Source organism: Chelonia mydas, chromosome 1 (assembly GCF_015237465.2).
Source record: "Chelonia mydas isolate rCheMyd1 chromosome 1, rCheMyd1.pri.v2, whole genome shotgun sequence".
Taxonomy (NCBI): Eukaryota; Metazoa; Chordata; order Testudines; family Cheloniidae; genus Chelonia; species Chelonia mydas.
In genome coordinates this window covers 21,846,195-21,870,774 of record NC_057849.1, presented here as the reverse complement: position 1 = coordinate 21,870,774, position 24,580 = coordinate 21,846,195, and the positions used below count along the sequence as shown (strand labels likewise).

The window sequence follows — 24,580 nt, the reverse complement described above, 5'->3', positions numbered from 1 at the left end:
CACCTTTGGATCTCATGTGCTTCCAAACCCAGCTGGATCTGGGCAGAGTCCAGGTGCTGTCTGTAGCCCTGGGTCTCTCAGACACACTCCCGAGTACAGACTCCCTGTCCATAACCCTTCCTTGGGACATTGGACTCTGCAGTTCAACCACCCTAGGTCCCAGACCCAAATGATGAGCCTCCCAGTCCCTTACGCATGCTTCCACCCAGAGTCCACCTCAATTAAACTGTAATTCCAAGGCACCCACACTTTGGGAACATGTGGCAGGTAAAGTAAGGAGGATGGGTTTTGCTCAGGAACTTCTTGAACATGCACATGCTTAACTCTCCTGTGCAAAGAGTAACAGATCTATGGAAAACAATAAACTCCTGGAGGTAATCTGCACTCAGAGTCCTCACTGCTCCTGAGAGCCTTTGTGGGGAGGCAAAGCCCCGCTGGTTCCCATTCCTCCAGCTGTCTTCTCTTTCTTTGGATTGTCCCCTTGCTTAGAGACCACGTTACTTTTAAAAGCAGTCTGAGACACCTTTCCTTTCTCTCTCTTTCCCGAATCCCCCCATCGGGATTTTCCAGGCTCCCAACCACCTTGCTGGTTGCTGGGTGGAGAGTTCTTAAAAGTCAATGGCTCTACTGGAGGTAACCCCATTGTCCTACCAGAATAAATCTATTCAATTATTGATGGACCTCTTTCAACTTCCCCAGTTAATCTGTTCCTGCTATAACATGGACGGTCCTGCTAATCCACACTGAAGGCTACCATTAAAAATGCCATTCATAAAACAGGAGGAATTCATAAATTAACAGGCATATTCTCCAAACTGTCACACATTCTATCTGTTAATTGTGCTAATACTAGGCTGATTTTTAAAACGCCTACTACTGAATACAGTACTTGCTACTGTGAGTAGTCCAATTATCTGGAAGGCAAAGGAACTACTCCCAGAACTGAGCAATATTTGCAGGATCAAAGCTAGATTTTTCCACATGCTTTGCTGCAAGCTCATGAAGAGCCATACTGAATCAGTGGGACTACACATGTGGTTAAAGTTAAAGTCTCGGCAGAAAGAAGGCTTGTGCTCAGTCAGTCATGTAGGTTTGCAGGATAAGGCCTATTGCTTGTGCTTAATTTGTTGTGAAAAATCTTCAACAAAAGTGTAGCAGAACATCCCTTTTAATAAAGGATTTTCAAAACAAATTGGGTTGTTTTATGGCTATGAAAACTCGTAGTAATGCTCTTGTTTATCCCTTTTGTGCTGAATGCTTAGTCTGAGTAAATAGGTTTCTTTTCTCTCTCTTGTTTCTCTTTTCATTTGCAGCTGGCTGAAAGATATAAATAAACTCATTGCTTTGGGGTTTTTAACGATACACTGTGCACAACAGCCCAGGTGGAAATCTGGTTTTCTCCCTCCATGTGTCTCTCTTGAGCTTCTATTGTTTTTGTTTGTTTGTTTGTTTGTTTATTTATTTATTTATTTTAACTTAACCTTTCAGATGCGTTTAGCACCTCAAAGAAAAGTATTACCATTACATGCCTCTCTTTGCGCAGCATCAGTTTTCTGTGTAACTTTAGTAAGAAGTTAGAACTCTTTTTTTGTTTGTTCTTTGTTTCTTGAAAGTTAGAATTTAACTTCCAAGGGAGAGTATGGCAAATCCAGGTATTGTAAGCTAAATTCCGAAACTTTATTTTAAATACTGGTTGGAATTGCCTCAGCAAATTCCAGTAACGTGAGCAAATGATTTGTTCCACAGAAATGTGAATGTTGACGTGGATGAGTGGTGTATGCAAGAAAGACCTCTTGAGGAATGTGTATGTTTGAGACATGCTCAAAGTAACACGCATAAATGGAAAAAAATGAGGGAGTGTAGACGTAGATAGTTTGGTTGGGTAAAGCACAGTCCTGAGAACTGTGCAGGTAAGAGTCCGATAGATCAAGATTGCAGGAAGAAGACAGAGAGACTGAGCTATGAAGTAGTGGTGGAAGATCATAAAGCAAGACATGTTAGCATAAGGTGTGTTAGAGGATATGGTATTGAACAGAGCACTATAACTCATAGGGTGGATCCCATTTGCTGGGTTTAACATGAGGAAGAAGAATTCCAGCAATTTTTCATTCACTCCAAAAATTTTACGGCATGATCTGTTATGTGCTCACTTCTGTTAACCAACAAAATGCTACCTCCTACGTACTGATCATGGGGTAGATGGTTATATGCTGTCCTCCCCAAAATTTAAATCCATGCCAGAAAAGTCACTCTTCTAATAGTTAAATCCTGCAAACACTTAAGCATGTACATAACTTCACGAGTAATCCCAGTGACTGAAAGGTCATTATTTACATGTGTGAAGTTATGCACCTATGTGTTTGCAGAACACTACTATGCACTGTAGCGCATTTGCTTAAATACATGGGAAATGGAAATGCTGCTTGGGGCTATGCAGTGCTACAGATATGTTACACAGGTGACACTGTATCTTTTCCTGCATGGGGTCTCTGTTTTCTTCCAGCTGTGCCATTTGAATGCTAGCCTGCATTTCCCTCCTGTTTACAGGATTAATATACAAATAATAAATCTAGGTACTTCTATAGCACCTGACACATGAGACAGTCACAGGGCTTTACAAAAAATGGGTGAACTCCTGGCTTTTCTGAACTCAATAGGAGAATTGCCATTGTTCATTAACTGGGCCAGGAATTTAACACAATATGAACCCAATATTTCACCTACTTGGTAAGTGATGTTTCATTCAACAGCTGAGAAAACAGAGACAAGACACTGTCAAAACTTAATTTGAGATACCTTTGGATTTTCAGAGGTGTGGAGCACCACTCCCAGCTTTTATGACTTCAATGCCCTCTAGTAATTCTTTATTTCGCAGTGAGTGGGGGATGCTATTTTGAAAACGTAGGCCCAGAGTGACATGCCCAGAGTTCATGCTGTTAGACTGGGGAAGTTTTGCTCAGCTTCTTTCTCTTAATGAACATAAGTCACAGTGCTGCACAATTTTCATTTTTAATAGAAGCTATTTCAACTTTGTTTCCAGCTTCTTTAGCATCTGTTGCCTTTGTCATAGGGGGAGCCATATTACGTTGTTGTTTTTTCAATCTATATGGCTCTTTGAGGAGACTTCATCTTTTTAATCATTGTTAGAGCCACATTTAGTTTTTGGGAGGTCCCTTTGGCAAAAGTGAATTTAGAAAAGAGCAACAAAAATGATTAAGGGGTTGGTGAGCTTGAACTGTAACCAGATTAAAAATATAACAATGCGTAGCTTGACCAAAGCTTGAATGATATCAGTCTGTTGTGAACTGATGTGTGTAAGCAGCGAGGAGCTAGAATTATTATTTAGGTTAGAGCAAGCAGGTAGAAGTACAAGAAATGCAATTTAGCAAGGGAAATTATAAGGATTTATATCACGATATTAGTTGCTAAGCAGAACTCCCCATTAAAGACAATAGGAGAATTTTTTAATAAATTGATGTCCCAGTACAAATAAGGTGAATACCTAGAAATGCTTTGTGAACTAGCCCTGGGTTTTTCTAGGGCTCTGTATGACATAGCATGGAAGCCCTTTTGCTCGATATGATCTTCTAAAATGTTAAGGATTAGGTACAGGGACTTGTCACTGGGGGCTGGGAGTGCAGGAGGACTTTACAAGCTGGATGGACTGATACACAGGGCATGGATTACTATTCCTTGCAAATGCCCAAACTGGCATAATTTTTTTCCAAATGTTACTGTAACACAAGCTCGTGCATCCATTTTCTCATAGGTACCAGATGGCCTCCACTTTCTCCACCCACTGTTAGCTCTCTCTGGCTGCCTCTTTTACACTGTCCTCCACAACTCTTTAAAAATATTGCATCCATGCTTTCCGCTATCTGTATTTTCAGACTGCAGTTTGCTGTACAGTGCTAGGTAACACTAGTACCCAGGGTTTTATATGCTGAATGGCCTCTTGTGTGGACCATACGTGGAGGACTGGGAATGTTTATTCTTTGCCAAGCTGGAGGTGGGGCAGGGAAGGTTCTAAACAGAAGCCCAACAGGGAAGTGGGTGGTGCTATTTTATTTATTCTAATAAAATTCCTGATTGAGCATTAGAAGAAAGTCACTCTTTCCGTGATCCTTTCCCGCAGTCCGATGATCTCATCTTTCAGTCTCCTGATCTTCTTTTGAAGTAGTGCTCTTAACTGGTGCTTAATGTGCAGTATATACACCCCATTTTCTGCATTGCTAGAATGAACATTTTGTCCTTGCCTTCTGTCACTTCTGTATCTGTTGACAATGAACAGAATGACAGAAAATGGTGACTTAAAAGGGAAAGATGGAAGCGGCAAGAAGAAACTCTTAATTATAAAATGTTATTGGAGAAAAGAGGTACATAACTCCAAGGCAGTATGTGCACAAATCATAGTCTAGACTGCACACATACAGCATGAGGCAAAGGATCTTTTGCTCTAAAATCTAAAATAGGTAAAGAAGAATCTCTGTTAGCTGTCTGCAGTAGTCCCCAGCTGCTAGCACAGTAGTGTACAGACCCGGAACAGGAAGAGGGGACTCTTTTCACCTCCACAAATAATATTTTGGGTTGACCTGAAGCGGAGAAGAATGTCTGTAATGACTGTCTTGGGGAAGAAGCTCAGACAATGGCACCGGATGCTTATTCAGCAATCTGACAGTTGCTGTACATCCTGGCTAGTTAGGAGTGATAATAGCCAATAAGAGAGGTGCACTTCATTGTGGCAGGAGTTGCAAATAGGATTTTTGGGGGGGGGAGAGGAGGACTGCAAAATGCAGCAGATATGGGGAATTTATTAGTTGTATGGTAACATCTGCAATATGTGTTCCTCTATTAATCTTTTCAAAGAGTATATGGATGTACATTTTTTTCCCCCAAGAAACCTTGCTCCTGCTATCTGACTCTGTGATTTAAATTCTTTTCCCAGCAATTAGCAATTTACTTCTGTTTCACTGATGGGTACTACACAAAGTAAAAATAGAGAAGGGACTTTGGGCAGTCATGTTTGTATGGCAACTTGCTGTGGGTTGAAATAAATTTTCTTGGCCATTTGTGATGTGAATTATTATTCCAATTTGCCACTAGAATGAACTTCCTCCTCATTAGGCTAGGGGATATTTCTCTGTGACTTTCCCAAATGACCGTGCAGCAGATAACACTTTTTTTTGGTTAGTTAAAACAGCAATTAGATTGAGTGAAGGGCAATATTTCTTGTCTTGTGGGAGCCTGTGACGATCACTATTTGAAACATCTTAATATTAAATAAAATCACATGTGAAATCTGTTTTGGCTGGAAGTCTCTTACATTTTTAGGATGAGGAACATTAAGCAGGGAGGGGAGTTGAACAAATCAGTGTGTCTTCTCTCCTGGAACTGCAAACCTAAGCAAGTAGATCCAAAATTCCCCCGAAAGACCAATAAATGGCCTCTCTTTCACCTCCCCACCTCTTTTGATTTGAAATTAAATGCAGGCAATATTAACAAGGTTTTGTGCAACTTAATTGGAGATCTTGTTTGTGTGATTGTGGGTCCATTTTAAATGGATATGTCATGTTTAAAATACTTAATGGTGCAGATGCAATGTGTTCTTTCTAAACAGAAATAACTATTGGGAAGAATTGAGAGCGTGACTGATCACTTAAATGTCTCAGTTGAGTGGGTATTAGAACTGTTAAATCAAATGCATCATTTTCTGAAATTCTGTAGTAGTGTCTCCTCCTAAAAATATTGCCAGATTAGTGCTTATCAGACCAGTAATGCAGTGTGTCACACCTTCAGGTAACAGTGTGATTCTTTTTTTTTTTTTTTTTTTTTTTTTTTTTTTAATAATGATAGTGGCTGCTAGCTGTAACTATGGAATGTATTGTCATGGAAACCACACTTTTCTAAATTTACACCGGTGCTGGTGATGAGAGAGACAGGACTTGAAAGAAAATCTGTTTAATAATGAGACAGCCAGGCTGGGAATAAACAGATCAAAGATTCAGATATTTTTATGAGCATTTGTCATAATATGTATTCTAAATAGGGTCAAGCAATATTTCATATGCTAACCATCAGGACAAGTTGGAAAGAAGTCCTGCTTTTGTTTTACTTTGGAATAATAGGTCAAACAGAGCATGGGTTATTGATGTTTGGTCAAATAGCATCTCTATAATAAGCTCCCATGTGATCTAATGTGGCATATAAAACACATTTCAGGACTGTGTGAAATCAAACAATGGCCAGAGTGAATTGAGGACAGTGAACTTTTAGAATCTGTCATTTGCAAGAAAATCCTTAAAAAAATTAGGACTTAAAATGGGAACTGGGTTGTAATTTTAACTATGGAGAAATTGATGCTGCTTCATAATCAATTTTGTATCTAAGCACTTTTAACACATACTACTGTAGTAGCTAGGTTCCCTGTATGCAAACTGAGTAACCTCCGTTCTATCCTTAAGGAAACAAAACTAATAAAAGTAAAATATCATTATATAAAATCATGATTAGTTTATAAGTGGTGAAAAATTCTAAAAGGAAAAGTTAGTGATCCAGGGTATTAAAAACCAAAATCCATACTGTTTAAGAAACTAAATCCTTTTGTTACCTGAGGTTTTGCTGAACCCAAAACTCTTGGTAACTTTACTCTTTGTGAGATGGTGTTCAGGAAATAAATCAATGGGGACACTGCCATCCAGCCGATAGATAATTGATGCAAGAAGGCAAACAAAAGTGCTTTCACTCAAAGCTTATACTTTATTTAATCTCCAGCACTTGCACACATCTGCAACTGGTTAGCAGAGCACCCCAAATCACCCCTCAGATTCATATTTACCCAGGGTCTTGAAGAGGTAGATAACTATAGATGTCCGATGGCCAGCCTTCCGTCTGCAGGAGAACTGGAGAGGTGTCCAAGCGTTCAAATGTCCCCGAGCTCATATTCTTCCTCTTTATATCCAATTTGTTAATATTACATAGCTTGCTCATCAAAAAAAACCCCCAAACCCTGCTGAATAGAAGCTAAGTTAAGGGAGGGGATTTATAGCCTGTCAGAGAATTTTCCATCAGTCAGGCAGGGGAACTTTCCATCAGTTAACCAACTGTATAGCAATAGTAAACTATTGCCAGACTTTCCATCTTGCAAAACCGTATGCTTCGGAGAAATAGGTCAAGTCAGGAGGGCACAGGGTCATGTTCACTCCTCAAGGTTATTCTCACTTCACTCTCCTCTCCTGGTCTGTTAGTTGTGCTAAGGCCTCCTTTTAGCTGCTTTTGGCAATAGCATAACAACTGGTATTCCAGCTGATGGCAGTGATTTAAGCGTGTTGCTGGGCTCTGGGCAATCAAAAATCTGCACCTAAACTTTCAAATTTTGGAAAGCGGGGGGTAAATTACATAGGAAAGATCCAGTTCTGTACTTATTTATTTTTAGTTATTGTACTGCTCCCTTTACATTGTGGCCTCCAGTCAGCATAAAGATATAGAGTTAAAATATAATCTAGTTACAAATTCTCTAATATTTACTCTGAGAATTCTTTGAAGCACATCCATATTTGTACTTTCATTTGCCATAAGTGTTTCTATAAAATGTTGTGAAGCACATTCTGTGTTCACTTTAGCTCTGGTCCCTAGCAGAAAATATTCCAATCATCTCTTCAGAATACACCGACAATTGTCTGGGAGACAAACTGCTCTCATTTAATCAGAAAGAGCTCATAGTGTGATGAGCAGTGCCTCATGAGTTACAAAAGGTCAAGTCACTATTTAAACAACTGCTGGGACTGTTTCACTGTCAGCTGTGAAAGTGTTTAAACTGCCGTTCCCCCCCCTTTTTTTTTCTCCTTCTTGCTTTTTGTATTTTCACTTTTATTCATTCAACTTTTAACACAAAGTTTAAAAAATTACAGCTACCCGATTGACCATCCACATGCTTCATTATACATTTTGATCCATTGCTACTGAAATTGTGGAAATACGACCACTGCTTGCTCTTACTGCAGCCAAAATATTATAGTTCCCCTAAACTACTGTAATGGTTAAATTCCTGACATACTGGAGGCTAATGTGTAGAATATGTTTAAAGGTTACATTATTGAATTATAGCTGCCTCATTTGTAGGTATAGTACTTCAAACAGAGTTTAAAGGGGTGTTTGGGTTTTTTAAGCTTCATACTGGTTCGTTTTCCATGTAGCTTCATGTATTTTTTTTTTCAGTGTCTCCTGCAATCCATCAGACTATTTGCAAATTTGTGCCTGGAGAAAGCTCCCATGTGGCAGGCGAGGATTGGGTAAATGCTACTTGTAACAGCGTTTTCTCCCATTGCAAACTCCAGCAGCTGAGATTTTCAGCTTTGAGTACAGTTTGTTTCATGCTGAGATTCATCGTTTTGGAGAAAGCAAAGGTCGTAGCTCCTATGGAGTTGCAATTCAATAGATCCTTTTTCTGGGGGTTGGAGGAGAGGGAATCCTTATTGGAATGCATATTGATAAAGGCTGAAGATTGTGTCTCCTTCGATAAGTAGGGGTGTTTTGTTTTGTTTTTTTCCCCTCCCCACAATGACTATGTATTGCAGCAACTCACTGGCTTTTTACCAAATCAGGAGCTGCAGTATTTTTCTTCTGATGGAATAATTTCAGCCCACTTGAGCTAGCATGACAATCTTATGTGATTGTTATGAGTAGGCGTTTATATCCTTTTACATGCTAATGCTGCCACACCTGCTATTCCCCCTCATTTCCATTTTTTCCCTTCAATGTAAAACTAATTTCCCAGTGGAAGGGAAACCCTGAGATTCATGATCAATGCTGCATCATTGATTCATCAACAAAGAAGGGGATGGCTGAATGGGACACAGGTAGAGATTCAAGCAGGCTGCTTCTGACTAGCAAAAGAAGATAGCTGTTGAGCAGCGTATGTTGCCACTCCATGTGCCGTATCAGCTACTTGTTTTTATCTTTCAGTAGGCTGCTACTACTGCAGCACTAAAGGAATGTGCCCTATTGTTAAAAATCCTGACTGCTTTACACCAATGATTTGCCACTGCAAAGTTGCATGCACCAACAACACTTTATCGCTGATGTTTGGATGCAAGGTAGGACACGGTTAATGTATTTAAATGCATGCTGTAACTCCTTTGATTATCTGTGCTATTTTATTTAATGCCTGAATAGGGATCTAGGTAAGATTCAAAGCAAATTGGAATATGTTGGCTGTATGGTAGGGCTTACAGTTCTGATACATTTCAGATGTTATAGGAAATCCACAGTAAGAAAAGGTTTCCTTTATTTCTATAATAGTACAAGGACAGATTAACATAGGAGAAACAATTGGACTACAGAATTTGTCTTAGACTTCATTATATACTTGGCTAACAAAGTTAACTAAATCATTAATCTCTCACTTGCCCAGATTCATTGCATTTGAAATGTATACCTGTTATTCTGAAACCCTGAACTAAGTAGAAATGTATATACTATTTTCATTGATATCGGTGATGGTGCTCCTAATGAGACTAGAAATGATGAAGTATGCTGCTCTGCACTTCTGTATAATAAATAAAGTAAGCCCATAGAACCTTTAAAAGTCTGCAGAAGGTGACAAATGCATATTTGAAATAAATGGTTTTCTTTTTGGGGCTGGACAATCAATTAAATTTAAGAGAGAAAGTCAGTCAAAAGGTGGCGTAGTAATCCAGAGAAGTTCATTTTTGGCTCTATAAAGGAATCCCACCTCTAATTTTGCAAAGAAGGTGTTGGGTTGGGTTTTTAATTTTTTCCTTAAAGAAAATTCTGATTTTACATTTTTCTTGTACCCATTTTTGCTCATTATTCTGTTACTAAAATAATTTAATAGAGATGTCTTGTTAACACAAGATGTATTAGCTTTGGAAAAAATAAGTTTGGTTCTTGGATCATTGGAGCATCCACCATGAAATTGTAGGAGGTGCAGAATTTTTTGCCAGTTCCTATGCACAGCTGTCTGTGTTAATAATTACGCAAATAGTTTTAAAGCTGTTTTGTTCGTTAAAAAGTACAGTGATCAAATAACTACTTGGTGCTACTAAAAAGAGTTAAGATCACAGTTCAAGGATGATTACACTTGCATGGATTTTTCAGTTCTCATAAATGGCTGTGTCCATTGAAATATGCCAGTGCAACAAACCTCAAACCTCATTTAGAGTAGCAACACAACATTACTTTGGAGTTACCATGAAATACCAAAAAATATCCTGAAATACTAGGTAGTAACTCCATAGAATACTGTCATAATACAGACGAGCTAGTATTTCTAAATGTAAACTAAAGGTTAATGACAGCTAGATTACCTAAAGATTAAGAATACTGTATGAAGCATAGTATAGTTTTTTAAAACTTAATAATAACCATTTACCAGTGTTGGTGTGTCTACCTTTCTACCTCCATACATGTTTTCTAGGTACTTAAGGTGTTGCCCATGGGAAAACCATGATCACCCTGTTCTTATTCCAGACAAAACTGAAAAGATACAAAGGTGCTCTAATTTTAATTGCTGTGTCATGAGGCCACTAATGATGTGAACAGTGTTGACAGTTTAACAATTTATCAGCCTCTTCAAATTTCTTCATAAAAGCAATTAATGTTTCTTTTTCATTTTAACTTCAAAACTGATTGTGAGTGTTAAATTATAATTTAATAAAGGTGAATTATTAGTCAGGGGAAATTAAATGCAAGCCACCAATCTAATAAGGTAGGCCAATGGCCTAGGGACCAGCATCCAATTTGTATTCCAGCCCATAAGCATGATTTTCAAAGGATGTTCTCTGAGGCACTTAAGCTCTTTCATGATTTTCAGATCCTGTTAGAAAGCAGGAGAATAAAATTAATTTTTTTTGTTTAGAGCTGCAGGCTCGTTATGTTAGTCACAGTGTGGTGTTTTTACTTTAAGAAACCACATTATGAATGAAATAACTTGGGGTGAGGGAGAGAGAGATGAGGATGGTGATGCTAAAGAATGATGATGAAGAATTATGCTAAAGAACCTAAGTGTAGTGACTTGTGTTGAACTCACCCTAGACAAGTCAAATTTGTACTTACTTGACACTGTTACCAGACGGTGTGTAGTACAGTGGTAGACATACAGATATTTCACATATCACTGGCTCCACTTTCTGTATCACTGCGAAGACCCCGTAAAATCCCCAATGTATGAAAGCAGCCCACTTTGCTGCTCTCTGGGCATATTGTATCATTTTAATGGTGGCTCATATTTAATATTTGGAATGGTTGGATTATTTCACAAGCGTCAGCTATTCCTGGGTCACTATATTTAAAATAACTTTCTGCCTATCTCACTGAGCTGTCTGATAAGGATAGGAACATAGTAATCAGATGAAAGAACTCCTATTGGATCATAAGGTCAGTTTCTTTACCAATATCGGGTATAGTCCCTGAGAGAGGACATACCATGTCAACGCTTAAGAGCATGGTTAGAAGTTCGTTGCATTTTGCTCAAGTGTATGGTCTGCATTCTCTCCTAGATCTAACTGGATCAGGACTAAAAGAGCAGGGGGACTAAAGGGAAAGCCCACAGCCCGTACGCCCTGACCCAGCTGAGAGCCCCCTCCCACACTCCGAACCCCTCAGCCCCACCCCCCAGCCCAGAGCCCCCTTCCTCACTCCAACCCCTCATCACTGGCCCCAGCTGGAGTCCTCATCCTCTCCCGTGGGTAAGGACTCGCCTTGCTCTTTTTGCCCCAAAGCTGCTCCTCCCCCTCCTTTTGTTCTCCAGCCCACCTCTAGGCATAGGCTATTTTTCTTTTTCAAGTCGCTTTGCTTTGGGCTCATGGTTTAAAGACTCCTAGTTCTTTATATTTAAGGGTATGGATTGTTGCCATTCCCAATTGGATCTGGTTTTTTGGAAAAGTGTTCACTTATACTACATAAATCTGGAGTAGCTCCAGAAGAGTCTAGCATTAGTGATGTAAAAGATGATCTCTTCTAGGAACACCCGATGAATCAATTTACAACAAACGGTAAAATCCCAGACTCGAGTTGTGTATGTGTGGTGAAAAAAATGGTTTTCCATTATCTCACCATCATAAAAATAAGTCAGTACTCCACTATATACTGTTCTTTCAAAAAGGAATTCAAAGTTCAGACAAATATCTCCATGTTGTAAAATAAGCAGGTCAGATAACAAATCAGAGTATAGCAAAAATATATTGAATAGAGACAAAGAAAAATCTCCTCTCTGAAAGACTGTGCAAGTTTTAAAACTGGAATGCTCCTAACACTTTTTATTTATAGCTTTGTGCCCTAATGTAAGCAGGGGCATGGTCTCACTATATTGTGGGGAACTTTCCTGGCTTATACGCTACCCCGGTGGAATTAGCTAGCGAAAGGATCTGAGTCCTCACTCCCACTTCCTTTACCTAGAGACCTGCCTGACTTCGGACTCCCCTTCTACTCTTGTGTGGCAGAGTCCTCGCAATCCCAACAAGGCTGGGCCCAGGATCCCTGGGGAGCTCAACCCCCAGGGGGTTAGGGTGTCCCCACTGCAGGGTACTCTCTTGGTTCTGGACGCTTTCCTGACCCACTGATCATTGCATCTAGGTCAACAAATATAATTTCTTAAACAGCAATCAGTTTTTAAAACACGAGAAAGGTTAAAGGAAAACACACAACCCTACTCTGTGGCATGGGGACATCATCACAAACAGCTGTCTCTGGAATGTAAGGGAAGTTCAGTCTGTTTCTCACCTGTGTCAGGCCTCCCTCCTGGGCCCTGGCTGCGCTGCAGGCATGCTGCCAGCTGGACACTTGCTCTGGTGGTGGACACATGTCTTCAGGCTCTGGGTGGAAGGGCCCTTCTTCCCAGCATTACCCTCCACCCCCGTTGGGGTTATGATCCCCCTCCAAGTCTGGCCTGCAAGGTCCCTTCACTGATGGGATCTCCCTGCGCTGCGACCTCTGCCCAGGCCCCCCATCACACTCCCCAGCTGTAGGGTTGCCAACTTTCTGATTGCATAAAACTGAACACCCTTGCCCTGCCTCTTCTCTGAGGCCCTGTCCCCCAGCTCACTCCATTCCCCATTCTCTCCATCACTCACTCTCCCCCACCCTCGCTCGCTCGCTCATTTTTGCCGGGCTGGGTTTGGGATGTGGGAGGGGGTATGGTCTCTGGGCTGGGGGTGCAGGCTCCAAGCGGCGCTTACTCCAGGTGGCTCCCAGAAGCAGCGACATGTCTCTCCAGCTCCTGACAATGGGAGCTGTGGAGCTGACATTTGGGACAGTGCCTGCATGCGGGCAGGGGCAATGCGCAGAGCCCCCCTGGCTGCTCCTGCACCTAGGAGCCTCAGGGACATACAGGCCGCTTCCAGGAGCCACACGGAGCTGGCCACTTTTAGCAGCCCGGTCAGCAGTGCTGACTGGAACCACCAGGGGTCCCTTTTCAACCGGATGTTCCAGTCAAAAATCAGACACCTGGCACCCCTTCCCAGCTGCTCACCGCAGCTGGCTCTGGAGTGCCCCAGCTTCAGCTCCACTCTGCCCTGCTGCTGCTGCTTTGCCTCCAGCACATCACCCTAGGCTGCCTCTCTGGCCTCTCTGGTTCTGGTTCCTGCAGATCTGCTCCCTGAGCTGCTCTTTTGGCCCCTCTGCCTGCTGCTGCTCTCTTCTTAGCTCAGCACCATTCTGGACCAAGCAGCCCCACCTTATATGGAGGATGGGACCCCTGGCCTCTTGACTCCCTCATTAGCTGGCCCGCCCTGTCAATCAGGCTAACCTGGAGCATTGGCCTCTCCCCATTGCCCCTGAGGACTGTCTCAGGGTCCTGATTTCCCGTCGGCCCTTCCCCTTTCTTTTGGTACTGGGAGCTAGCCAACCAACCCCCCAGTAAGCACTTTAGTAAGGGGCTAACAGTCCCCTTACACTAAGTTAGAACCAAAGTCTTGAGGTGGGTAAGAAAGGAAATTTTGGGTCTGCACCATCATAACCCATTTCTTGCTACCCCCAACACAGTGATGTTACAGTTTGCTGATTCCTAACAGGGGGAGCCATGGGGAGTTTTCTAGAGAAAGGGTGGGGTGGGGTGTGGCTGCTGGTCCCTTTTTGAGAACACATGCGCAGTGGCCTACCTATACCATATGTTGCATGGATATTCCTGAGAATGGAATAATCTGTGTGGCATGCTGGACAGCTTTAATTCTGAGCCTGTTTTCATGGAAATTGGTACGTGGCCTGTTTTTGGCCAGTCTTACGGACTCTTACTTTCAAAATGAAGAAGGGTTCAAAGTAATGTAACTTGAAAGGCAGCACAGCTTCTCTGTGTCTTAAGTACTTATATTGTCCCCCTGAGTGCAGTGTCTGAGTGCACCTCAGTCTTCAGTTTATTTATCCTCAGAATGCTTCTGTGAAGTAGGAAAGTCATTGTATGGACAGGGAACTGAAGCACGGAGAGACTGTACCAGATTTTTAACGGTATTTAGGTACTAAAACAAGCATATAGGTACCTAAAGGGATTTTCAAAAATGGCTAAGTACCTCACTCCCATGGTCTCTCACACACAATCTGATGGAGCAGGGGTCTGAATCTCATTGATTCATAGACTTTAAGGTCAGAAAGGACCGTCATGATTATCTAGTCGCACCTCCTGCACATTGCAGGCCACAGAAGCTCACCATCCACTCCTGTGACCCTAATCTCTGGAGAGTTATTGAAGTCCTCAAATCATGGTTTAAAGACTTCAAGTTACAGAGAATTCACCATTTGCACTAGTTTAAACCATGCCCCGTGTTTCAGAGGAAGGCAAATAACCCGCAGGGTCTCTGCCAGTCTTTCTCGGGGGAAGATTCTTTCCCGACTCCAAAGATGGTGATCAGTTAGACCCTGAGCATGTGACCAAGACCCACCAGCCAGACACCTAGGAAAGAATTCTATGTAGTATCTCAGAGCCCTCCCCATCTAGTGTCCCATCCCTGGTTGTTGGAGATATTTGCTGCTAGCTGTCACAGATTAGCTACATGCCATAAGTAGGCAGTCTTGTCATACCATCCCCTCCATAAACTTACCTGTGCCTCTCAAGTCCTAGGGTAGCACCCTAATCACAGGATCCTAATTCCCCTACAGTTCAAATGATGTTTATCACAGAAGAGTAGATGGCTTAGGCCTCAATTCAGCAAAGCACTGAAGCATATGCCTAAGTCCCATTGAAGTCAATGGGACTTAAGAACATGCTTAATTGTAAGTATAGGCTGCAGTACTTTGCTGAACTGGGGTCTTTAATAAGTAGTTAATGTGGATGTACTGTTACCTCAGGCCTCTTAACATCTGTTAATTTTGTTCTTATGTGGAATGCCAGAAATTATTTTTGTTTGAGATACTTCTTATACTGTCATTTCAGTTACATCCCTTAACTCTTATATACAGGTGATGTTTTGCTTGTTCACTTTTTCCTGTGTACCTTTTAAGAAAATGTATTGGAAATTCCAGCAAAAGATGCACATGGGCCTCTTATTAGCTGAGTTTGGTGGGAATTTTGAGGAATCATGCTTTCCTTTTATTTAGGGCAAGTTTGTGTCTGGCCATAGCACAGTTGTGGATGGCAGAAACCTCTCCCCGCTCCTCCCTTGCCCATGCAAATTTATTACCTACAGCTCTCTGGGAGAGCAGTTGAGTCCAGTCATAGGTTGTGAATTTCTTTTTTTCACCACTGCTCATCTAAGCAGAAATATCCAGCTAATCTCAAACTCTCTCACTCTTCCAAAGGTGCAAAAGCCCCAACTCTCTTCAGCTGCCTGATGGGACATTCGGCCAGTTTCTGTGCAAAGATTTACATATGTCCCTAGACTAAAGCACATGAATAGTCAAATCTAACTCAAATGAGGCCTTTGATTTCCCACAACATTGTGCGCTCAAAATCCTCTTCCTGATCAGGAGGTTGGTAGCAACCCCCCCACCCCACTAATGTATTTAAATACCTTCCTCGATAGTACCTAAAAATAAAACTTGTGTAATAACACAGGGCTGATGAATCTGTAAATCCCAAGTTGCAAGCTTCTCTTGGTAAAAGCCATTTTCTTTAATGTCAGCACCACAAGCTGGTCAACTCAAGAGTGTTATAATAATGGGTAATAAAAGTAAACCTTAAATAACTGAATAAAGGTTTGATTTGTGGAATCTCATGGGACTATTCAAGGTGGCTTATGAGTTCTTACTCGTAAATATATTTCAATTCTGATTTTTGGATTGCGACTGGAAATGGGGTGGTGTGAGAATAGATATTCATGATCACACCTGCTTCTGTGGTCCACTATTGGAGACTGATAGATTGTATTAGGTTCCAGAATGCTCTGAGGGAGTTTACTGCATAGACTATCAGAGTGAGTCCAGTGGAACATAATTGTTATGCATAGTGGATAATACACAGAGTGGTACCTGAATGCTTCCACATATCTACTTTGTTAGGTCAGCATGGTTTTAAAAAATTGCTCAGCAACAGATGTAGTTGCAGGGGAGAAAGCTGGGTTGCCCGTGGCAGGAGACTGAGTATGATTAGCTGTGTCACAGAGGATTTGTGCATTCTTATGCAGTAGCAATGCTGAAGGCAAAGAGTTTTCTCTCTACTGTAGAATCCATGAAAGCTAACTCATAAACCCAAATAGTCTCAGCTGGCTATGCCTCTTGCTATGAGGTATTGTTGAATTTTCTTAGATAATGGCAATTGGATACAGACTGAGGTATTAACTTACAGAAATGTAAAAAGGGATGCCTATTCCCTAACATAACTTAAAAATATATCCTAAGTGCAGCGGTACAATTTAAGGTAGATAAAATGAGCCAGGCAGTGTAAACACTGGATTTCCTCCCACTTTCAAATGCCTGCGAGGAAAAGATGACCTGTATGGTGCACTCCGAAAGTCAACAGGCTCAGGCTCTCTCAGACTGGGCGGGGAGTGAATTCCAAAGTCAAGGGGCCCACATGGAAACAACGTGCCAGCAGCCCTTGTCATATCTATAGGGCTCCAGCTTGAGTGCCTCTGCTGATCTCAACCATAGTAGTGTGATATAAGCAGAGACAATTGTTCAGGTCCTAAGCCATGAATGGCTTAAAGAGCAAACCCAACACCTCATACTTCACTGAGAAACCCACATGAAGCCAATGTGGATCATGGCACACTGGTTTAATATGGTTGTGGGAAGACAAAGTGGGCAGATGTGTTTTTTGTGCTTGCTTCAGTTTCTACGCTGTTTTAAGATGTAACACCATGTTGACTACTTTGCAATGTCTAATCTTGAGGTGAGAAAAGCATGGCTGATGGTTGTAAGTTCTGCATCCAACAGCTGCAACCTCCTGGCTGTGCATAAATGGTAAAAAGCTGACCTGACTTGTCATTGCTACTAGCTGCTCTTCTTGTAACAATCCCCCCAGACCCCCCAGAGCATGAACCTGACCAATAAATGGTGGAAAAGGTCCCTTAACCAAAGGGACAGAGATAATTCATGCCATAGCTTCTGGTTGCTTTCCTCAGCCATCTAACATTGCTTCAGTCTTGTCTGGATTGAGCTAAACCAGCTGGCTCTCAACCATGACCCAGTCTTGCCCAGACATCAAGTAAAATCATTGACTATTTTGGCTGGGTCAGGTGAAATGGAGGTGTCAAACTGTAATCAGCATACTGAAAATACTGCCACCCATCTCTTCTCACTATCCTGGGTACATGTAAACAAGAGGGATGACCAGATGAGAGTGCCCTCGAGGGGAGCAGTGTCCAATCACTACCTTCTTGAGAATGTTCACAAAGGAAGGAATAGCCACTCTAAAGCATGCCCGTATACCCCTGCTGTGACCCACAGGCAAGTCAACATGACCTCATGAATAATGGTGACATTTGGCCACTTGCGGAGACGAAGGGAATGTTGAACTGGGAAGAAAGAATTGCACCATAGTACCCTATGCCAGAGTAGTACCATCAACATCACCTGTAGGGTAACTTGTGATTCTGAACGCTTGGAGTTGGCAATCTTGCCTTCTGCAAAATAATTCAAGCTTTTGTCACCCCCCATGCTTAGTTACTTAACATTACTTTTGAAATCAACCTGGCACTTCTAGATAGTGCTGAATGGCACCTCTGGAGTGGCGTGGGCCCCTGAGAACACACATCTGTGCATGAGTCTCTGCTTCTGGCTGTAACTCATTGCATTGGTGATTACTTGGAGGTGTGGGGAAAATTCAGCATGGTTTGGAAAATGGCTTCCTGAGGGGCCATCTCTCACCATATGTTCCATCATAGCAGACACAATAGGCTGTGAGGTTCATGAGGATGATTCTTAGGTTTGAACATGCTGTAGCCAGCAGCATTTTCAGCTAAAAATGTCTTTTTGCTTTTAGAAGTGACTCTTTGGCAGCCACTTGGTAGGGAGCTTCAGAGCACAATGAGTCCCATTGGTTTTGTTCTTAAATCTCCCTAACTAAACACCTAGCTGCCCCTGCAGTAGGCACTATAGAAATTTTGACTGAAATGTCAAAGATGTCGTAGGCTAAGAAGCTTGCATCTTCCTTTAAAAATTAATACTGTGGAGCTAGTAGAATTTGTAGTTACTACTAATTGATGAGAGTGAGACAGAAACTTCTCCAGTGGGAAGATTATTCCATAATTGTCTCCTTTGGGACTTCTTGCACCTTCCTTTGAAGATAGCAGGTGCTGGCCACTGTCAGAAACAGGAGACTGCAGTGGCTGGACCACAGATCTGATCAGCGTATATATTTGTTTGTTCCTCCCATGATAGCCAGCACACTTATTGGTAGTCTCAGCAATGGAATCTGATTCTCCCCAACCCAATAAAAATGCTAAGCACCCACATATTCTGTTGGGTCAATGGGAGCGGAGTACTCTGTGTACAGCACCTCTTAAATATAAATTTTCTACCGGATGCACAAGTAGTTGTCAGGCAAGTGCTCTTCTGTGTTTCTCTTGGGATGCAGAATGTTAGTGACTCGCTGTGATCTCTCTCAGAGACGTATTTGTTCTTATTTCCCTTAATTTTAAAATAATTCAGAAAATCATGGCGTTTAGACAGACCTTTCACAAATGCAAAGATTCAGTTAAGAGGTAGAAGTGGATTAATGTATGGGTTTGTATGAGAAATGCTGTAGCATTCAAACTAAATCTATTGAGGTTCAGCAGAGTTTTGTTTCCTTTCGCACCCATTATGTTAATACTGTGGAGGATTTACACCTGTATCTTTCACTTACAGGAGGGGAGAGATGATCTTGTGGTTAAGGCACTTGACTGGGACTTGGGAAATCCTGGATGTTATGTCCTACTCTGTCACAGGCTTCCTGTGTGACTTTGGGAAAGTTGACTGTCCTACCTGCTTCCAGGTAGCAGTGGATGTAGCAAGGCCAAACTGCTGTTCTCACGCTACTTTCAGCCAAAGCAGAAACAAGAAGTCTCAGAAATCTAAAGGCAGTTTTGTTTTCACAAAATCACCAACCCAGTTCAGAGGAACCATCAACATTTCAATAGTTCAGTTAATGATACGGGGAATGTGACACTGCTGTGTGCAGAGGCCACTGTCTATCATCCTGACCACTATTGTCTTATTGTTCACTTGTACTTTCCTGTCTGTCTCATGTCTTACGCTTAGTTCCTGCCCCGGGGAGATTACAATCTATCTTTGTTTTATATTTGTATAGCACCTAGCACAAAGGGGTCCTGGTCCATGACTAGGATTCCTAGGTGCTGTGATAGTGCAAATAAATAATAATTTAAGACTACTGAGATGCAGTAACTTTGTGAACATTGTCTGTGACCTGGTTAGTAGATGATGTTACTGTACTTCGGGTAATGAAACTTCCCTGTATGAATGTATTGATGGGGGCTGTGGGAAGAACAAGCCGGAAAACAACAAAATAGTTTAGGTGGGAAACCTGCTTAAGCAAAGATGGTAATTTGCTGAAAGTAAGTTTTAGTCTTAGAAGTGTATTTTTATTTTTGTTTGCTGGAAACACTTTGTCTTTATTCCTTAATCCTATGTCCTCTTGTTAAATAAACTTGTTTTACTTTCACTATAAACCAGTTAAACACTTAGATTGAAATAAGTGTGCTTTGTCAAACCCCAATTAGATTAATGAGCTGCAGTGTATTGCCTCTTTAAAGGAGCAACACGCTGTGAATGTTCCAGGAGAGGGCTGGGAGATGAGTCTGGAGAATTTGGCAGTTGGTGCTCACTGTCTGTTACCTGCAATGCAACATTTGGACTGGCAGAATCCTGAAGAGTTTGCTGGCAAGGCAGAAAAGCTGGTGTGTCACACAGCTTAGTAATAGCAAAACTCTCACTGAGGCTGAAGGGTAACACAGTAACTCACACTTCTGGGAACCCCAGCAGATTGTCACTATGCAGATGGTTTGGGGGAAATTCAGAACTAGAAGGGTGTTGGGGTCACCCTGCAAAAAGTAGCTAAAACTGGTGGAAGCCAGGTTGTGACCTACAAGCTTGTATGTGGCTGTCGATGTTAAGGCTGTGAGTCACAACAGCATAGCATTGAAGGCACCCAAAACTGTAGGGCAGGTGGTGAGACAATCCCTCACTGGTCTGGGATAAACCCTAAAACATCACAGTTACTATACACCTCAAATGGGAATTTGCATGTTTTCTTGCTGTTGTCTCAGATCTTTAATTCTGCTTGAATAGTTTTTTTTGAACTTATACAATATCTTGATGTAACGCAATTTTGGAAGTACTATTTGATATTACTAAATATATTAAGATTACACCATATGTAGGTACAAGTATGACATGAAAATTACATCATAAGATATAATTTTATAATTCATATATATTTAAAAGACAATGTCAGCAAAACAAAATTTTCATGGGATAATGTTCTTCTGAAGCTACAAAAGTAGTTTTTATACTCCCCAAAATAGTATTCACAATACTTATTTTATGGTAGAGGACATTTTAAAAAATGTCTGTTGTTGATTTTATTATATCAATTTCCTTTTGTAGATTTAAGTATTATATAAAATATTGGTGCAGTACCAAAGTATAGTTAACATATTCATTATGGGCTCTATTTTGCAAAAAGAGACTTACAAGTATAGGCCCTTACTTCTGTTGGTTCTAGTGGCTCTCTTTATGCAGAAAGAGTCTTGCTTGCAGATCTCTTTGGAAAATTGCAGCCTATGATGGGGAGAGAGAATGGTCTTGTGGTTAAAGTATTGGACTAGATTGCAAGAGGGTGCTTTTCCTGTCTGTACCTTAGATCTCTTGTGTGACCTTGAGCAAGCCATTTAATTTCTCTGTGATAGTGTGTCTGCACCACACAGGATTGGAAGGGGTCAAAGTGGCTGGGTAGGCCTATTAACTCCACAAGCTGCACCTGGAGGAAGAGCCAGGGAACAGGGAATTGATTGCAAGCACGTTCAGCTGGCAGGAAAATGCAGCGCCTATAAAGCCAGGGAGCAGGCAACAGAGAGTCAGCAGTCACTCCCTGGAAAGAGTAAATAGGGTTTGGAGCTGTTACACCCAGAGAAGGGTGGGTTAGAAGAGTAGGAAGCAGTCTAGGGAAGAAGCAATGAGGGCTGGGAAAAGAGAGCCCACAACTGCTGGTTTGGGAGACCCTGGATAGAAACCTGGCATAGAGGGCGGGCAGGCAGGCTACCTGAAGTAGAGGGCTGGTTTCCCTACCAGCAAATGAAGGAGTACCACCTGAGGCAATTAATGGGAAGACTGCTAGCATTGCTGAAGGAAAGACTTTTTGATATACCCCAGAAGGTGGTGATGCTGAGTGACCTGACTGGACTGCTGAGTAATGAAGAGGATGCTGTGGTTCCTGGAGTGAGATAGGAGCTGGAGATGTGAGAGAGAAACAGAGTAACAGCATGTGATTGCAGGGCAGGGTGACCAGGTGTCCAGCTTTCAAAAAGAGAACCATGCTGTTAAGTCTGGTCGGAAGTGCTGCAGAGCTAAGGCAGGTTAGTCCTTACCTGTCCTGGCTCTGTGCTGCACCCCATAAGCAGCCAGCAGGTCCGGCTCCTAGGTGTGAGGGCCATGAAACTCCGTGTGCTGCCCCAAGCACTGGCTCTGCGCTCCCATCGGATAGAAACCGTGGCCAATGGGAGCTGTGGGGGCACTGCCTGTGGGTGAGGGCAATGCGCAGAGCTGCCTGCTGCGCCTCCGCCTAGGAGCTGGACCTGCTGGCTGCTTCTGGAGTCAAGACAGGTAGGAAGCCTGCCTTTGCCCTCCCCCCTTCTCCTGCCCCCCGCTGCACTGCTGACTGGGAGATGCCAGAGGTAAGCCTGAGCCCCACCCCTGAGTGCCCCACCCCAGAGCCTGCACCGTCAAATGGACACACCTCACCCACTAGCACCCCAACCCCCTGCCCTACCCCAGAGCTAATCCACGGAGTGGCCAGGAGGAGGTGCCATACTTGCAGTGAGTGGAGTGCCCTGTTCCCCATCTGTAAAATGAAGATAACAATACTTTGCTGTCTTACTGAGGTGCTGTGAGGCTAAATTCCATAAAGCAAAAGCCTGTAAAAACAAACATAATAAACAGGTGGTTGCATTCTGGCATGATGAGAGAATGGCCCTAGTCTCTTCACTGACCTCAGTGAAGTTGTACCCTCTTAAATTATTAACTAGTTGAAGCATGTGGGGCCTGCTAATCAGATATAGACTCTTTTGGAAAGATGGGTTTAAGTTCAGTAAATTAGACTTTTATTTAAAAAAAAAAAAAAAAAAAAAGAGCAATTGTCCACCATCTGACTGACTTGTATATTCAACTTATTACCACAGATGCTTGGTATATGTTGTAAGCTTTTAAATGTATAATTATGGCACACATACTATTTGAGAGGTAACATCATCTGGTATTAAAATGCCAGAAATTTTTTTTTAGAGAGGAATGCCCTGGTCCATGTTAAACATTGTTATAAAACCATCACCTTTTATAAATCTTAATGAAAGGGAGTGCGGGGGAGCGGGGGGGGCGGAAGTGTTGCCTCAAAACAGGACAGGAAGCCAGGAATTCCTGAGTTCTGTTCCTGGTTCTACTTGTGTCCTTGAGCAAATTCTGCCTTGCTTACCATCTCTATCTGGGAAATTAGGTTGTTAATACTTACCTCACAGGGTGTGGTAAGGATTAATAGTTATTGCTTGTACAGCACTTTGACTGAGAAGAGCAATGTAAGTACAAAATGGTGCTGGTTTTAATTTTTAAAAGCAAAATACAAACCTAGACTAGGGTGGGAGGAGTACATTGGAGTGGGGATTAGGGTGGGAAATGTCAAGCTCTAGGCATCTCTCCCCTAACCTCCCTCCAAATAGTGTGTATATAATACAGGTATAACTTGAAAGCTCTTGTTCTGGGGCTCTTTAAAAGCCCTTACTTCTAGGCCTGAACCCTTGCATGCCAATCTTTGCCCACAGCTAATTGTCATGGTTGAATTATAAACCCCTGGAAAAAGAGTTTGAAATGAAAATGCCTTGATGGGCTTTTATCTGCTCCAGTGCAAGTAGTGCTACTAAGTTCTAATATATTGTACACCCTGGCTGAAGGGGAGAATTACACTCCAGAACTCTGCTGTTTTGCCTCTTTTTATTTTATTTTTTTTTATTTTGAAGTTTGCTTAAAAATAACTCAGTGACACATCAGACAGGCAGTTGACGCACATGAACATCCACCTGTCGCAAGGAGCTAAACCAATAATAATTGCACAACTTCTGACTGGATCAGGGGTCTGCTCATTAGAGGGAACCTTCAGTCCACTGCAGAGTGCCACTTGAACTGCACATTAAGCTCCAGATCCTGCAATTTACAATAGGTAGGTGGACTCCTCCACCCGTGTGGAGCCCCATTGAAGCCACTGGTCTGTCCAAGCATAGTAAACTGCAGGACTGGTATCTCAGGGCTCTGCAGCATGGGACACTTTGCCTTATGAGTATATTGTTCACCACCGAGAAACAAAACCGCTACCCTTGTCCATCTTTACACTATCCCCTCTGCACTGCTGCTTGTTCCCAGTTCCTTCTCATGGCTGAAGTTGGATTGTAAGCTTAGCATGGTCTTGGTCATTGGCAAAATAATTTATTTATACCACGGTACTAATATCTCCCATGTACAGTAGTTTGGGATAATAATTAACTGGGGAATTACTCTGACACAACTTGAACAGTTTTATTTTTATGAAATATAGATTCCATTCCTGAGCAACATAGGGCTTCTCTATACAGAGAACTAGTGTGTGGCAAGCTCTAGCATGTACGCACTAAGTCACCACTTGGACCTTGCTACCATGCATTAAAAATTGCGTAGCATGCTTTGACATACTGCTGTTTGAAACATGTAAGAGCGTTTGCAAGATAATATTGATGTATTTAATATCCAACAATGCACTCAGCAAAACAAACTTTAAAAAGTGATGTGGTCCCTGGCCTGACGAACTTTCAGTCTAAAATAGAAGAAGAATGAGTAGTCTAGTGGTTAGAGCAAAGGCATGGACGTTAAAAGTTCTAGGTGGCATTCCCAGGTCTGCCACTAATCCATTAAGAGAACTTGGGAAAGTCCCATTGGGTGAAATCCTGGCCATGCTGAA

General features: G+C 42.0%; 1 protein-coding gene across 4 annotated transcripts in view; it reads left to right on the top strand.

Moving 5' to 3' along the window:
- Window positions 1-24,580, top strand: part of DLG2 (discs large MAGUK scaffold protein 2) — a 1,449,547-nt gene that overhangs the window by 514,239 nt on the left and 910,728 nt on the right. Inside the window, exon 1 of one of the 4 annotated variants that reach the window (XM_037889053.2) lies at window positions 8,270-9,092. The exons of the other annotated variants lie outside the window; for them this stretch is intronic. Coding sequence (XP_037744981.1) covers window positions 8,991-9,092 — 102 coding nt within the window. The 5' untranslated portion in view covers window positions 8,270-8,990. Of the gene's footprint in view, window positions 1-8,269; window positions 9,093-24,580 lie in introns of those variants that run through there. 4 annotated transcript variants of the gene reach the window in all.